Source organism: Plecotus auritus (genome assembly GCF_963455305.1).
Source record: "Plecotus auritus genome assembly, chromosome: 7".
NCBI lineage: Eukaryota > Metazoa > Chordata > Mammalia > Chiroptera > Vespertilionidae > Plecotus > Plecotus auritus.
In genome coordinates this window covers 16,674,820-16,691,119 of record NC_137774.1, presented here as the reverse complement: position 1 = coordinate 16,691,119, position 16,300 = coordinate 16,674,820, and the positions used below count along the sequence as shown (strand labels likewise).

General features: G+C 52.0%; 1 protein-coding gene across 1 annotated transcript; it reads right to left on the bottom strand.

Annotated features, from left to right (window-relative positions):
- Window positions 1–989: 989 nt before the first annotated feature.
- On the bottom strand, window positions 990–14,199 carry CAVIN1 (caveolae associated protein 1). Its single transcript, XM_080679743.1, has 2 exons — window positions 13,580–14,199; window positions 990–3,650 (listed from the first exon to the last, which is right to left on the bottom strand). Exons 1-2 carry the CDS (start codon window positions 14,048–14,050, stop codon window positions 2,958–2,960), a joined length of 1,164 nt encoding a protein of 387 aa, XP_080535869.1. The 5' UTR covers window positions 14,051–14,199; the 3' UTR covers window positions 990–2,957.
- Window positions 14,200–16,300: the final 2,101 nt, after the last annotated feature.

Here is a 16,300-nt window from a genome sequence, read left to right as displayed (position 1 = left end):
TGTCCTTCAGACCCGCATGCGCCATCTCGAAATCCAGGAGCCCTTGGGGGATGTCCAACTAATGACTTAGTGGGGAGCAGGCCTAAGCCATCAGTCAGACATCCTTAGCACTGGTGCTCAGGGCTTTTGGCTGAGCTGCACTCCCCCTGTGGGGAGCTCATTGACCACAAGGGGACAGCTCCTGCATTGAGTATCTGCCCCCTGGTGGTCATTGTGCATAATAGAGACCAGTTGTTTTGCAGTTTGGTCGATTTGCATATTACCCTTTTATTATATAGAATATTTAATATATTTTTATTGATTTCAGAGAGGAAGGGAAAGGGCAAGAGATAGAAACATCAATGATGAGAGAGAATCAATTGATCAGCTGCCTCCTGCACATACACACACACACACACACACACACACACACACCACCACCACCACCACTGGGGATGGAGACTGCAACCCAGGCATGCTCTGACCAGGAACCTCCTGGTTCATGGGTTGATGCTCAATCACTGAGCCACACCGACCCGGCTGGAATCCTTTCTTTATGACATTCAGCCCTCTGCTTCAGGGCCTCTGATTTCTCCCCTCGCTGAAACTGCCTCCTCTAGGCCTATGATTCTGAAGTGTGTATTTGGGGGAAGCTCAGGCTAACTGTGCATGTCTGGAGGGCTAGTGCCCTGACAGCTGGAAAGTGGATCCAGGCTGCAAAGGGTTACAGACTATAACAGTTAGACCAGGATGCCTGGCTTTGAATTCCAGCTCCACTACTTACCAACTATGTGACTTTAGACAAGTCACTCTGTTACTTCATCTCTAAAGTGGGGGTGATAATAATGCCCCCCCACACACCTCAGGCAAGTTAGGCAAGTTTAAACCAATAGTCTTCTCTTTTTCCCTCCCTCCCTCACTCCCTCCCTCCATTCATGGCTCCCTCCTGTCCTCGGTAACTCATTCCATATAACTGCCTTTGGAGAATACAGTCCAACACAGATCCTTTTAGAAAAGCAGGTTTATTGGTCGGGCTGCTCACCAGGACACAGCAACATGAGAGACTCCCCAGAGCCAGCAGGAAACTGCGTCTGCCCACAACTCAGGCCCCTTCAGGCCATCAGCACCTAGGGACCTTGTCCCCATCCCCATCCTCCCTCAGCTGACCTGGCTCCAAGCATTCCCAAGAGAGAAGGAATCCAAGAAAACGGGAGGGGGAAGCAAAGCTTTGTATTGTAAAAAAGGTTTATCCCCAGGCTCCCTCCCTCCCTCCACCCCTTAAAGCAATTAGCTGCAATTCTAAAAAGCTGATCACGGAAGATAAGGCCGGGAGGAGAAATCCTTCAGCCGCTTCTTTTTAAATCCTCACCTGAGGATATTTTTCCACTGATTTTTAGAGAGAGTGGAAGAGCGAGGGAAACATCAATGTGAGAGAAACACATTGATTTGTTGCCTCCTGCACAAGCCCCGACCAGGGACCCGGCTAGGGAGGAACCTGCAACCGAGGTACATGCCCTTGATCAAAATCGAACCCGGGACCCTTCAGTCCGCAGGCCAACGCTCTACACGCTGAGCCAAACCAGCCAGAGCTTTCAGCCTCTTAAGGGAACTTGTGAGCCATGCCACAAGTGACTTGCAGGGGAGGGAAGTTGTCCTTGCTTCTGACAACCCCCTTTACTGGGACTTTAGTATCTGAGGAGAACCTGGAAGCAACCACCCTCTCACCCTCAAAGATTCAGGAGAGGAACCCCAAAGGGCAAGGAGGTCTTGGCGAGTCCTGCAGCTCTTATACTAGTTCTAGGGAAGGATCTTGAGAAGAATCTGCCGGGAGTCAGGCAAGGCTGGGTTGCTCCATACACAGTCATTATACTCTCCTCACTTCCCCTCCAGTTCTCAGTTCGGTGGCCTGGCCATTAGCACTCTGCTCTTTCTAGTCTGCCCTCTCCCTCCCACTCCCCACCCCATAACTCCCAGCTCTCCACAGCCTGATGCTGTCCCCTTCTGGGACCCTAATGTTCTGGGCTTTGAGAAATGGACTGCTCCTGGGGTACCACCCAGACCTCAGTTGAGGAATGGGGTGAGGCTTACTTCTCTTTTCTATTTGGATCATCACTTTCTAATCATCCCTCCTTATCCTGAAATGGTCCTGCAGTCTTCTGAGAACCCCAGTAAGATAGGATTCTTATCCCGTGTTTCTCATGCTGCAAATGAGGCAAATGCTCCTCTCTTCAGCCTTTTCCACCGTCTATTTCCTATTCTCCTTCCCAAAGCCATAGCCAGGAGTTCCTGTGTGCAGATGCATCAACATGTAAGAGTGCCCACCTCCACCCCTGCTCCCCAGGCCTCTCCTCGGCTCCAGCCTTTCTTGTTGGGACCCTTTGCAGACTGTGCTAGACCCTCATCCAGGTTCATGGCTCACTCTGCCCTCTCTCCAGCCCACGTTCTCCCAAAAGCTGCTTTCAAGTCCTTCCAGTATGGGCCCTCCCACGTGGGCAAAGGCCTCCTTCAGGATTCACTCTTTTTTATTATGCTAATTTTGGCTTCCAAGCCTCCAGGGATCAGGATAAGAAAGAAGAGCTCAGTGAGCAGGAATGACAGCAGCTGGATGTGTGAGGGGGCGGTAGGGGAAGGCAGCCTGCCCCAATGGGGGCCGACTATGCAAATGATAACATTTTCCCGGTAGCATCCCCAACTTGCGCCACCAGAACGTGGATCAAGGCCCTTTCCATTTCCACCCAGACTATGCCCAAAGTGGGGCTGTTCTTTGTGGAGGCTGCCTCCCGCTCCCATCTTAGTAACAGTTGTAAGACTTGGAGGGGTGCTTCTTGAGGGGAAGGTGTTCTCAATTTAGAAATATGTCTGCCCGGTTGGGGCCGAGAAAGAAAGCGAAAGAGAAAGTTCGAGAGGAAAAGAAATCAGGGTCGGGGCAGGAAGAGGTGGGGCGGCAGGGCCTCCGGGCGGAGCCCCAGGCATCCCACTCAGTCGCTGTCGCTCTTGTCCACCAGCACAGCGTCTGACTCCTCGGTGATCTCCAGCAGCGTGTGCACGTCGGGGCTGCTCCCGCGCAGCAGGTCGAGGGCCTCGCCCCTCTCCGCGCCGCCCTCCTCGTCGTCGTTGCCCACCTCCACCATCTCGGTGGCCTTCAGCACCTCCACCTCGCCCTCGCGGATCTTCTTGACATGGAAGGTGAAGGGCGGCACCTTGTAGACGGCCGTCTTGGAGCGCGCGTAGACCACGTGGTCGGGAGTGAAGGACTTGCGCAGCTTGTCGCGGGAGGTCTTGAGCTTCTCCCGACGCTCCGTGGGAACCAGGCGCGTGCCCAGCTTATTCATGCGCTTCTCCAGCGTGTGTCGCGTCTTCTCCAGGTTCTCCTTGGTCTTGATGCGGGTCTTCTCCAGGTTCTCCCGGGTCCGCACCTTGGTCTTCTCCATCTTCTCCTTGGAGAAGGCCTTCTTGAAGTCGTCCACGCGCCGCATGCCGCTGCGCTTGATGCGCTCCGCGCGCGACTCCTCGATGACCTCCTCCACCTCCACCGCCTCGTCCGAGGACAGCTCGATCGCCGCGTCGTCCTCGGGCTGCTCGCCCAGCTCATCGCCCTCCTTCTCCGGCATTGTCTCTGACTCCTTCAGCGACTTACTGATGCTCAGTTTAGCCGGTAGCTTCACTTCATCCTACAGGGAGAGCAGAGGGGAAGAGATGAGTGGGGCTGAGCGGGGACTTGGGGAGGGACGCTGGGTGAACCCGAGGCAGGGTGGCGGTGATCCTGGAGAGTGTGTGGGACCCATGAAATCGACCTGGACTTGTTTGGTTTGGCATCCCCAGAGCCTGGCCTTGTTTGCACCCCATAAATGTGTCGAATGAATGATAGGGCAAGGAGGGAAAAGAGCTTCGGGTCGGAGATTGGCGTGTATTGTAATTGCTTTTCGGTTAAAAATCCTCTGCGGCCCTCCAACTCGGTCCTTGTACCTATGTCCACCCTTCTTACAATAAACCACTTCTTGCCATGTGAACACAACTGAACTTTGGAAATGGGCAGAGCGCCCTCTGGTGCACTAAGTCGCACATTGCCCGAGCCAGGCCTAAAAGCAAAGGGGTTTGAGAACTGTTTCTTCAGGTTAAGGGTTCAGGGAGGGGAGATGAACACACAGCCAGTATCAGGCGACCCCCAAGTAAGGTAGCTTGAAGGCAAGGTAAAGGGAGTGCGTTTTCCAGATTTCAAATAATTTCAGAACAAGTCTTAGGGGAGAAGGCCCATGTCCTAATCACCCCCCCCCACCACCACCACCCCTTTGACCTCCTCATACTGTTTGGCTCTACCAGTGCATTTTTCCCCCATGTAGAAATTCAGGGAAGAAAGAGGAAAAAGTTGGCTGGCAGCCAAGGGCATGTTTTCCCCCCAGCACGGATATCTCTTCTGGTCTGACTTCCCTGCTTTGGAATGGAAGAGAGGGATTACTTTTCCATTATTGCTTCCCCCCAGCCCCCACACCCGATTGGAGCTCAAGTAGGATGGTGGTCCCACATTCCCTGAGACCCTGAAGTTCAGAGCCAGTTATTCCCTTTTCCTCTCAGAGGACCTAGCATCAGCACTGTCTTCCATTCTGGAAAGATTTTCCAAGATCTTGATTCTGGGCCAACGTTTCAGAATCTCTCAGGATCACACCAGAAGGTGTGGGAGGCTGAGCACAGAAAGGGAAAGGGGCCATAACCCAGAACATAAACAGCGTCTCCTCTTTGGTGCAGACTCTAGAGATTTCGGACAAAGGAATGAGAGACAGTTTTTCTAAAGGGTTTTCTGAAGATCGTTTCCCAGAATTGTAAGAAAATCCCAACTGAGAAAAATGAGCCAACATGAGCTGAGCCCTCTCAGAAACACACAAACACACACATTGGCCACTTGGTATCTCTGCACCACCTGCTGCAGAAACTCCTTCCCCAGCTCTCAGCCTCTTTCCTTTTCCCTCTCATCCGCATCCCCCGTTTCCTGGTTTACACTGAAAACCAGGAACACCCCTCCCAACTTCCTTCCCTCCCTGTCAATAGCATTAGCAGGGACAAAGAGGGAATGCCGGCTCCACCTCTTCTCCCAAACTGGGCACCAGCTCTTCTGGGCATCAAGCTACCTCCAGCTCTCATTACTTGACTACACCTCCCAGCAGGCAAGATGACCTGGGCGCCGGGAATGCTGGGACTTGTAGTCTCTACTTGCCATAGCAGGCCTAGTACTGTTATGGGCATCCTACTTCATTTTGTTCATCCCTCTGCCTTTTCCCACTTACAGAGGCATTGAAGGGGTGTTTTCCATGTTCTGAGGGTAGGAGGGTCCCAACCTCTCAGCATTCTCTTAGTTCCAGTTGTAGTCCTTGGGTCTCCTTTTACAATTAGTTCTATCTACTACTGAGTCTTCTCTCTTTCACACCATTTTAGGACTCTCTAGGATCTAACTCTCCACTGCCTCTTCATCTATCTCCGCCCAGAATTTACCTGCAGTCCTGTATCAAAAAAAAATTTCAGTTCTGATCTTTCCTTTACAGCCTCCCAGAATAAAAACCCACATACTTGACACCAAAGGGTGGATGAGAACCCCCCACCCCCATCCCTTTCACTAAGCTCAGACAATGTGGATGGGCTCAGAAGGATTAAGAGTGATGGGCGGGGAATAGTCAGGAAATAGTCCCAGCTGCTGGAAAACAAATCCACATTGTCTCCCTGCCCCACTCCCAGCATTCCTGATCTTCGCCCCCCCCCCCCTCCGCCCCACCCCACCCCACCCCTTAAAGGCTGAGCTGGCTGGTTTTCCTGGCCTCTGGCTTCCTAGATAAAGGTCTTTGCCAACTGAGCTTGGAAGTGAACAGGCTGGGGAGAGAGTTGCAGACTTCTTGTAACCAATCCTATCAAAGGGCTCAAATACAACATCAGGGAGCAATCCCAGGGAGGGGAGGTTTATTTCTGGATTTGGGGGCATCTCTCCCAAATCCAGATAGATACCTGGAAATATAAGGGCATTCATTGTAGGTTTCCCCCAGGATGATGGCTTACACCAGAGGAGCGGCCCTTCTTGGTAGAAGGCAGGAGATAGGGGAAGAAACAGCTTGACCCAAATTCCTAACCAACCAGTCGGTTGGTTCTGGAGAGGGTATACCCTCATGACTTTAGCTTTTCCCCTCCATTAATGGATTTTCTCTTTTCTTCCCCTTTCCAAGCCAGGTTTCCTCTATGACTCATAGCCTTGGAGTGCTATCTTGGGCCCACCCAATCTGCCTGTTGCTACAACAACCATAAACACAATCCAAAAGCCTCTCCCCCCACCCTGGGGACACAGGCCAGGCAACCTTGTCCCACCCCTACTTCCCTGGCACAGCTCCTGAACTAAAGGAGGGGCCTTCGGGGGTGGCAAGGAGGGAAGGCTCCACTTGTTCTGTTTTCAGGTTTTTTATTAAACAAAACCACCACTCCCAACATGCTTGGTTTCCAGAGTTACCTTTAATGACCAGGTCTGAACAAAAGCATGCACAGCTTCCTCTGCCCCCCACCAAGCACACACAGCTCCCCAACCCAGGAAGGCACCAGTCCAGGATGAATTTTAGAGGAGCCCCAGAGAAGCTTCCAGCCCCTCCCACACCACTCCCCAACCATGCTGTATAAACTTAAGATCCTCTGGCTTAGGAAGAAAATATTATAATTTAATTGAGCACCTAATATGTGTCTGGTCCTTGGCCAGGCACTTCACATTTGTCAGGGAGAAGGGATAACGTCATAAGAGCTTTTCTTGATTTAAAGTGAACCAGCTTTGTCCCCAACTACTGTCTGGGAATGGCCAGAGAAGACTCTGGAAAGATAATTCGGAGACCTAGGATCTGCTCAGAGAGGGTGTTAGAAGAAGGTGCAGACTGGGGAAGAGGTGAAAGAAAGGGAAAGTCTTTAACATTCAGGCACTTACTTTAGACTGCCAAGACAAGGGAGTGAGAGAAACCAAAGTCAGAGGGTCCTTCTTTTCTGCTACAGTGTGATATTGTCAACAGGAGTGATATTGTCCCCAAGAAGATGGAAATTGATTCTTGGGGATTAAGGGGAGATTTTAGATATTGTAATTGTTTGAGGTGCTCCAAAGAATCCCAGTACATAAACAGATATATAGTATAACTGTAAGATTAAAATGTCATGGGGGAGGGGACAATTAGGGGGGAAATGTCTAAAAGGACTCCTCAGGGGGATGATTATGAAAAAGAAAAAATGTTGAGAAACACTGTGCTATAGGGAGGCCAGAAGATCCAAGCCAGAGCCAGTTAAAATGTACCCCTTCTGGCCTCTCTGAGTTGGCAGCTTTTTGAGTGCCCCGCCCAAGGCAGGATCTGGCAAACATAAGGGATCTCTTTGCAAAACATTTTTTTTTAAACTGGAAAAAATAAGTGTAAATGTTTTCCCCAGCTACATGGGGGTTGGGGGGGCGGGCGGGTGGAGAAGGCACAGAACAGACCCCAGGCCTGGGCCTCATGAGGGCTTTCTTTAAAGAGGCTTTGAGCCAAACTGGCCTGCCCCTGAGGAGGCAGAAGCGGTGTGGGAAGGGAGAATCTGAAGCCATGGCTCGTTTTCATGCAATTTCATGCAGGGCAACATTGGGTGCAGCTCAAGTATGGTGTTTGGAGTGTCACTATTAAGAAAGAAACCAAGAAGTAGAGGAGGGCCCCTTCCCTTCACCTCCCACCCCATTGCACACACCACATTTGCCTGAACTCTGCCTAATGCAAGAGTGTTTCATAATACCCATCACCCACCCAACACGGAGCAGTGGCTTGGAAGAGGCCGACCATCCCACACTAACTACTTCTAAGCGGTGAGCTGATGGTGGGCTATAGTGACACCCCATGCCCACAGCCCCATGGGGCCCAGGAGACCCTAAGCACCCCCACCGGCTGTCGGCTCCTTTGGGGTGGGCAGAGGCTCAGGATCTGGGTAATAGGGCAGTGCCCTAGGCGTCTGGTCAAAGGGTGGGAGCTCAGGTACTGTATCAGGCTTCAGGTCAAAGGACTCAGTCTCAGGCAGAAGGTCAAAAGGCACGATCTTGGGTGTGACCAGGTCAGAGGGTGCATTCAGCTTCTTCTTGGGCTAAGATGAGGAAAAGGGTTTTAAATAGTTTGGAACGGGTGTGGATAGGGTTGAGAGAAAGGCCTTGGTGAGCATGCAGAGTGGGGAAGGGTGAGTAGGGTGGGGAAGGGAGTACACAATGTATTAGGATGGAAAGAAACCACATTTTAAATGCTTCATCAAGAGGGCCCTGGGGCTGATAGGGGTGGAACAAACCCACACTCATGAATTAATAAACACAATTTAAACGGAACCCCCTCCCTTCTTCCCTCTAGAATCTTCCCCAGCCTTGTCCTTGGCCTCCTACCTCTGTCCCTACCAGGTTGGAGTGATGGGGAAAGAGGCTGCTGGGAGTAGGAGCTTTCTAAGAGGCCATTTGTTGGATTCTAACTGGGGAGGCTGCAACGAGTAAAAGAGAAGGCCAACAACTTCACTGTCTTCAGAGCCGGACACTGCTGATCCCAGTTCTCATTATTCCCCTGGGCAGGGCGGGCACAGGGTGCTGCCCCGGATAAGAAGAGGGAGAGGCATGGAAGAGGGACATCCTGACTATTTCCTTTTGCCATGTCCTTACCTCCTGCCTCTCTTGTCACCCTTCCCACCACCCATGCTTGGGGTACCAAGATGCACAGAGAAATTAGGATTAAAAAAAAACAAGCTCGCTCTGACCAGTTTGGCTCAGTGGATAGAGCGTCGGCCTGTGGATTCAAGGGTCCCAGGTTCGATTCCGGTCAAGGGCATGTACCTTGGTTGTGGGCACATCCCCAGTAGGGGGTGTGCAGGAGGCAGCTGATTGATGTTTCTCTCTCATCGATGTTTCTAACTCTCTCTCCTTCTCCCTTCCGCTCTGTAAAAAAATCAATTATATATATATATATATATATATATATATATATATATATATATATATATATTTTTTTTTTAAACATATTTTATTGATTTTTTACAGAGGAAGGGCGAGGGATAGTTAGAAACATCGATGAGAGAGAAACATCAATCAGCTGCCTCCTGCACACCCCCTACTGGGGATGTGCCCACAACCAAGGTACATGCCCTTGACTGGAACCCTTCAGTCCGTAGGCCGACGCTCTATCCATTGAGCCACACCGGTTAGGGCTAAAATATATATATTTTTAAAAAACAACAAACAAGCTGTTTTTATGACAAGTGGGCCTACATTCTGGGGTACCCAGCGACAGCTCCCAACTCTCCCTCCTGAGGGGCTGAGCCACCACTCTTGCTTTGGACAATCAGGAGAATTTGGGGGAAAGGGACAGTTGGGGTTACTCCCAGTCTCCGGTGCCAGCAGTGTTGAGTGATGGCCTGCAGCCACAAAACACAAGGCAGCAGGTGCCAACCTGCCCTGTGGGGTGCAGGGAGAAGGCTGGAGTGGCAGGGAGACTGAGGAGACAGGGGCTAATGTGGTCCCTTCGGGCCAGATGCAGAGGCCATGCCAGGAGACACCCACACTGGCCAGAGAGCTCCAGTGCTTACACCTGCTCTCCTCCCCGTCCCCGCTCCCACCATCACTGGGCCAGGTGATCACACCTTCCTTGCCTCTTCTTCAGCACTGTGAGGCTGAGCAGCTAAAGGCCACCAACCTTAGCCACTGTTAGCCACCTGGGTTCTGATTTCAGCTTTGACCGCCCCCCCCCCCCTCCCGCCCCCAATCACGCAAGTGACCATAGGCAAGTGACTTCCCCTTTCTGGGCCTCAGCTTCCTCCGCTACAAAAGGAAGAAACTGCAGTTGATTATCTCTGAAGCATCTTCCAGCTCAAAAAATCTATCACGACAAGATGATGAAACACTCACCATGGTATGATTTTTTAAAAACAGAACAAACCACCACTCATCTCTAAGGTTGCTTGCTTAGCAACAACAATCCTTCTCCTTGCCCTACCAGTGGCCCACCCTGTGCCATCTCCTCCCCTTCTTTACTCTGACCTTCACAATGGTCAGATTTTATTTACTAAAAAAAAAATTAGAGTGAGGAGCATGATTTTCTTTAGTTTTAGAAATACCCCTAAAAGTGCCCTCCCTGCTTTCGATCCAGTGACCAGGAAAAACAACCCAAACTTGTTTTTTTGGAGGAAAATATGATAAGCAGTCTCTCCATGGCTACTAGGCTGAGAAGGACCAGAGAAACCCAAGTTGGGAATATTTTTTTACAAAGTGTTGGGGTTCTGGCCCGGCCCATGTGGTTCAGTGGTTGAGCATTGACCGAGGCACCAAGAGGTCGCCAATTGGATTCCTGGTCAGGGCACATGCCTGGGTTGCAGGCTTGATCCCAGCAGGGAGGCATGCTGGAGGCAGCCAATCAATGTTGATGTTTCTCTCTCATCAATGTTTCTAGGTCTCTTTCCCTCTCCCGTCCTCTCTCTCTAAAATCAATAAAAACATTTTTAAAGATGTTTTGGGGTTCTGGAACAAAGTAGCCTTGATTTGCCTTGGGTCCAGGAAGAAGCTATAGGTTGGGTTAGGATTTGGGGAGAAGTCACCAAACCCTCATTCCAGCCTAGGCGTCCTCCCCTTTAATGCCCATGATCTGCTTGATCCTTTAAATGCTTCCTTGTCCTAACCTCAAGCACTTGGTGCAGGTCTGAGGGGTCCATGTGTAGGTCACTAACTGCCTCATCAACACTGCTCCAAAAAACATTTATTTCCATTTTAGCTTCCCTTTCTGTATTCTAAAAGAACTCTAATAATATCCAAATTATTGTCTCAGAGAAATGGCTCTTGAATGATCACAGCTCCTCCTGTTTGCATGCTGCCCACAATCTGCCTGATCCTCCCAGCAGTTCTCAGTCCACTGACCCCAAACTACTAGTAGAATTCACTTCTTTCGTTCACTAACTGTTGCCTAGCTAGGATGGGATGCCAAACTGCCACTTTTTGTTTCAGTGGAGACAGGGGGATGCCAGAGAGGGGCTGAATTGTGGGTGTGTGTACACAAATGCAAACTTAACCTGTGATGTCATCATCAAACTTAACAGTTCCCTGAATTTGGGGTGGGGCCAGGCAAGGGATTCCCTCCTTTATCCCCCAGGAAGGAGGTGTGAGAGGCCAGATGACCTGATCCAACAGCTGGGACCTTCCCACCCTTTCAGGCTTCCCTCCACCCTGCCCCCCTTGCCATATCATCACCTCCCTACATCGGCAGTGGGAAATACTGAATCTCCTCCTGTTCCCACGCTGGAGAACTCACAGGATCCTGGGCGGCCTTTCTCCAAACCAAGCATCCTACCCCAACAGCCTGATTTTACCATAAATGTTGCCGCCCCCAATCTTCCCTATAAGGGCTGCCAAAGCGCAGAGCTATTTTTACCTCATTCTCTTCCCAGGCCTGCAGACCTCTGGGAGGAGTAGCCTCTGCCTTCCTCCAGCATGGGAGCACCCCACCCGCTCGCCTCCACCTAGAACATCTGCTCTACAGCTCAGGGAAGTTCTGCTTCCCTGAGCCCCACCCTATTGCTGGAATCCTTTCCTTATCTCTGAGCTCCTCTCAGAGTTGGGATCATTTTAGTTCTTAGTTATTTCCCCTGACATTTAGGGGGCTCAGGGTCCTCAGCTTGAGCTATTCCTTCTACCTCAACTCTCTGTTCCCCGCTGACCCTGGGTTAGTACAGGTGCAGTCAAAGCCACCCTGAGACACACAATATACAGCCACAGATCTCTGCCAACTGCTGAGAGGGGGTAACAGAGGGATGCTATTGGCCTCTGCAAGGAAGTCTTTCTCCCTCCATACCCATCCTCTCAGAATCTCCATCTTTAACATAGGAAGGTTTATCCCAACCAAGAATTTCCCCAGGTTCTACAGCCCACACTATTTAAAGTGAGAAGGTCACCTATTCAGCCCTCCATGGCACCCCTCTACCTCTACCTAAAGCTGGCGGGCTCCCCTGTCTTGTTCTCCTTCCCTTGATGCCTCTCAGTGTCAGGTAGATCTCTTTAAAAATCACACACACCCCCATTCTACTCCCTCCAAGCAGTTAGATCAAGTGGGAACAACTCTGAGCAAGCATTTTCTATCAGATAGTGAGTGCTGTTTCGGGAGAAGCAAAGCTTTTTAAAGGTCAAGTGCCTATGGGGAGGAATCCCTGGGCAGGGGGGTAGGGGTGCCACTTCTGCCTCTGTCCTACCACCCCCTCCTCAGATAAGTGCCAGCTCACCCACCTCCAAGCTGCTCCAAACAGTGTTTCCAAACTGTTTGTCCCAATCTCCATCTTTCTTAGCTCCTTATAGCGAGACCAACCCAAGGACCTCGTGGCATCCCAGATGGTCACTCAGAAGCCAGTTTGACCAGGCCCGGGAGTCATCAGTCAAACCAAAGCTCCCTGACAGGGGTCTCCTCACCTAGGGAGTGTGGGAAATCTAGCCTTCCTTTCCTTTCCACTCCCTTTGATAGGAATACCCCCCATCCCCCATGATCTCACCTCCGTGGGGTAGGAACATCAACCAGGCCTGCGGGAAGCAGAGAGGAGGTGAAGCTGGGCACATTCCCCCCCCCCCCCACAAGCAAAGATCACCAAGCCCTCAGCGGAGGCCCACCTTAATGGGATTAGGGAGGGGGAGTGGAAGGGGCAGGTTTATTTGGGGTTAAGATACAAAAACTACATTTTCATCATGACCGGAGGAATGGGGAGAGATGCACTGGAAGCCACCAGCGGCCTGGGCGGAGCCTGGGGCGCGCCAGCCTCCTTCAGCCAGCGCGCCCGCTCCTCCGCCGCCCCCGCAGGTATGCGGGGTGATTCACTGCGCCCAGACCGCCGGACCCGCGGGGGCTGTCCACTCCCCTCCACCAGCCCCTCCTGCCCTGCCCTCCTCACCCACTCGCCCCCGCTCCAGCCTGCCTGCTTCCTTCGGGCCAAGGGTGCGGGCGCGCCGCTACTAGGGTGTCCCCAGGGACCTGAAGGTGCAGGGAAGCCAGGGGCGGATAGCACCGAGGGGACAGGGTAGGTAGCCAAAGCTGGGCGGGGGTGCGGGGTCCGCGGGGGTGTGCTGGCTGTGGTGGCCCTCGCCTGGCGCAGCCCCCGCCGGTGCGTGCCTGGGCCCTGAATCACCCGCTATATCGGGCGGGCAGCGCCTGAGGCCCCAAACTCGGGCCGCGCCGCAGTGTCCGTTTACAGCGGGTCCCAAAAGTCGCCAGGAACCCCCAAACTTCCTCGGAGTGGAAAGACTTTTGACAGAGCCCACTTAGGAGCTGTCTGCCGGAGGCCGTGTCCCCGAATCCAACCCCCTAACTCAGTTCCACTGTGTGTTTGACACGGGAGGGAGAGGGCTTGGTGAGGAGATGCGGGGTACAGAGTGCGCCCCTCTGCGTGCTCCAGGAATCCGCTGCTCACCCCACCCCACCCACCCCAGCTGCGCTCGCCCGCAGGAGGGTTGGTCCCCCGGGCCAGGGCAGGCTATCGGGGAAGAGCCGCGCCGCGCCGCGGGCAGGTCCCCCACCCCAAGCCCCGGCCTGAGACTGCGGGCCAGACACGGAGTTGTGGGCAGGTCCGCCCGCCAGCTCACCTGGTAGATCATAACTTTAAAGTTGCGGCGCCGCAGCAGCTCGGCCTCGTTGACCTCCAGCTTCTTGATCTGGCCGGCCTGGCGCTCCAGGCTGCCGCGCACGGTCTTCACGTTGACGCTGACCTTGCGCACCTTCTCCAGCAGCTTGCTCACGGTGTTGCTGGTGGTGGCGTGCGCCTTGCCCAGCTTGCTCAGCTCGCCCTGGATGCTCTGCACGGCGCCCTCCATCTCCGCCTGCCGCTCCTCCAGCTGGGCTTGGGTCAGCTGGATCTGGTCGACGGCGCCGATGATTTTGTCCAGAAGGCTCAGTACCAACACGCCGTTCACCTGGTCCGACTTGATCAGCTCCTCGGAGCCGGCCCCCGACGGCTCCTCTGCCGCCTGCGCCCGCATGAGGGAGGACGCCGGGTCCTCGGCGTCAGGGTACCCGGACAGCGGCTGTTCGATGATATGGAGCTGGGTGTCCTCCATGGCTACCCGGAGCCGTGCGGGGCCGGCCGGGTGGAGCTGAAGCTGGAGTAGGAGACCCGGAGAGGAGGAAGAGCGGGAGAGGGGGAGGAGAGCGAGAGCGATCGGAGAGCGGAGGAAACTCTAGCCACGTCCGTGCGCCCCGGGACTGTGGCCAGAACTGTGGGGCGGGGGATCTCTGAGCTCCCCCCACTCCCACGCCAAACCCGGGAGTCTCGTCGCCCATTGGCTGGCCCCGTCCCAGAAAAGGAGGGACCGGGGCAGAAGGGAAAACCGATGATGGGGTTGAGAGGGGCGGGGTGGGGGGGCAACCAAGGGGGACCCAGGAGCCGAGTGCCCCACCCTTCCCAGGATGGTTGGAATAGTTGGAGCGGAGACTAGGGCGGCCGCTGGCAGCGGAGGCTGTAGGAGCGGGACTGGGGCGGAGGAATGTTAGCTGGAGAGGAAACAGGTCCTAGAATGTTGCTCTACTTTTCCCTCTCTTTCTGTTCACCTGCAAACCCACCGCAGCCTTTTAAGTTCTAGAGCGGGGAGTCAAGTGGAACACGGGATCCTGAAGTTATATGCGAAACGCTGTGCCCAGTTTTTGAAAGGGAAAGTTATCACAATCTCTGCGAAGAAGCCTCTGACTACCCCACGCCTCAAGCTACCAACTGCTGTTCTAAAAGCTCGAGGGGTTGTTTAGGAAAGGACGGGAGAGAACTTAAGTTAGGGTCGCAGTGGTGGTGAGGGCTGCAAAGCTTCTCCAGGTTCCTTTTAGGATTATCCTAACAGAATAGGATTAAAACAGGCAATAACGTAAAAAGTAAAGCCTTTCCCCACTTCTAACCTGTCTCTAAAAGCCAGCTTTCCCTGTGTTTATCCCTGCCCCAGAGACCTAGCTGACACTAATCTCAGAGCAGGATCTAGGAATGCCCCCTTCTTTCTAGATCCTAGACACTAGTGCTTAGCAATCGGAGATCTTCCGTCCCACCTTCTCATTTGACAGAAGGAACAGGTGGGCCTGGGAAAGGCAAGTGACCTGCCCGAGGTTACCTGCAGGTTGGCATTGGCTTGGCACTCAAACCAGGTCCCTGGCCTCCTCTCACACTTTCTACCTTAGCACTGTACCTTTCATTAGTACAGGGTGGGCACACGTGGCCACCCACATATGCTGGTTTTGAGCCTGTGGGCCTGAAGATTAACTACCGACATATTTTCAAACATAATGAGTACCAAGGAGGACCCTTAGCTCGGAAGTCCAGGGAAAGAGAGGCTGCCATGCAACCCCATTTTGCTCTCTAGCACAGCCCTGGGGGCTGTGAGTTTGCTGGAGCAACACCAGCCCTCTTTCCCCCAGAAAAGCTGCAAACCTTTTCCCTAGTTAGGAAACCAAGCTTGGGTTTCCCCAGCTGGATAGATGATGGTTTTGGCAAAAGATCTATGCTAGTCTGGCATGCATTATCGTTAGGAAGAGTGAAAAACTGCTTGGTGGAAACTCAGGGCTCCATCAGCCCAGTTGGAGAGCCCACCAACCCAGAAAGGAACTGGAGAGCTCACTGTCTGGGATGGTCCTGATGAATATTTCCCCTAACACTTCAGTAGATGTTTTCTTAGAAACAAATGGTTTTCTTGTTTGTGATCCAAGCAGAATGAGCTGGCATATAAAATTATAACTGGTATATAAAATCATAGCTGGTATATAAAATTATCCATAATATATAAAATCATATATATATATATACACATATATATATATTAGACCTGAAAGATTACTCATTTATTTTAGAATTTAAAAGAAAATGTATTTTGGCAGTTTAAGTTGCTTCCATTGAGGATTGATAAGATTTCTAGAAAAAAGAAGAGTGACAGTAGAGAATTTTACTGGACCTTCATAAGGTTCTTACATTTTTTAATCGGTTTTTTAAATTTAGATTGTTTCCATAGATGGCACCCAAGATACAAATTGTGACTAGCAACCAAAAATGTAGTGAAAAAAGGTTTTCTTTCTATCACTGTCTTCAGTAATTAATTTCTTTCCCAAGAGACAATTGTTACTATTTTCTGGTGGAATCTTCTATAGAAAATCTCTGCATATATGATCAAATTTATATATTGCTCAGCATTTTTCTTTGCTTTTTTTAAAAGCATTTTTCTTTTTTTCTTTTTTTTTTAAATATATTTTATTGATATTTTACAGAGAGGAAGGGAGAGGGATAGAGAGCTAGAAACACCGATGAGAGAGAGACATCGATCAGCTGCCTCCTGCACACC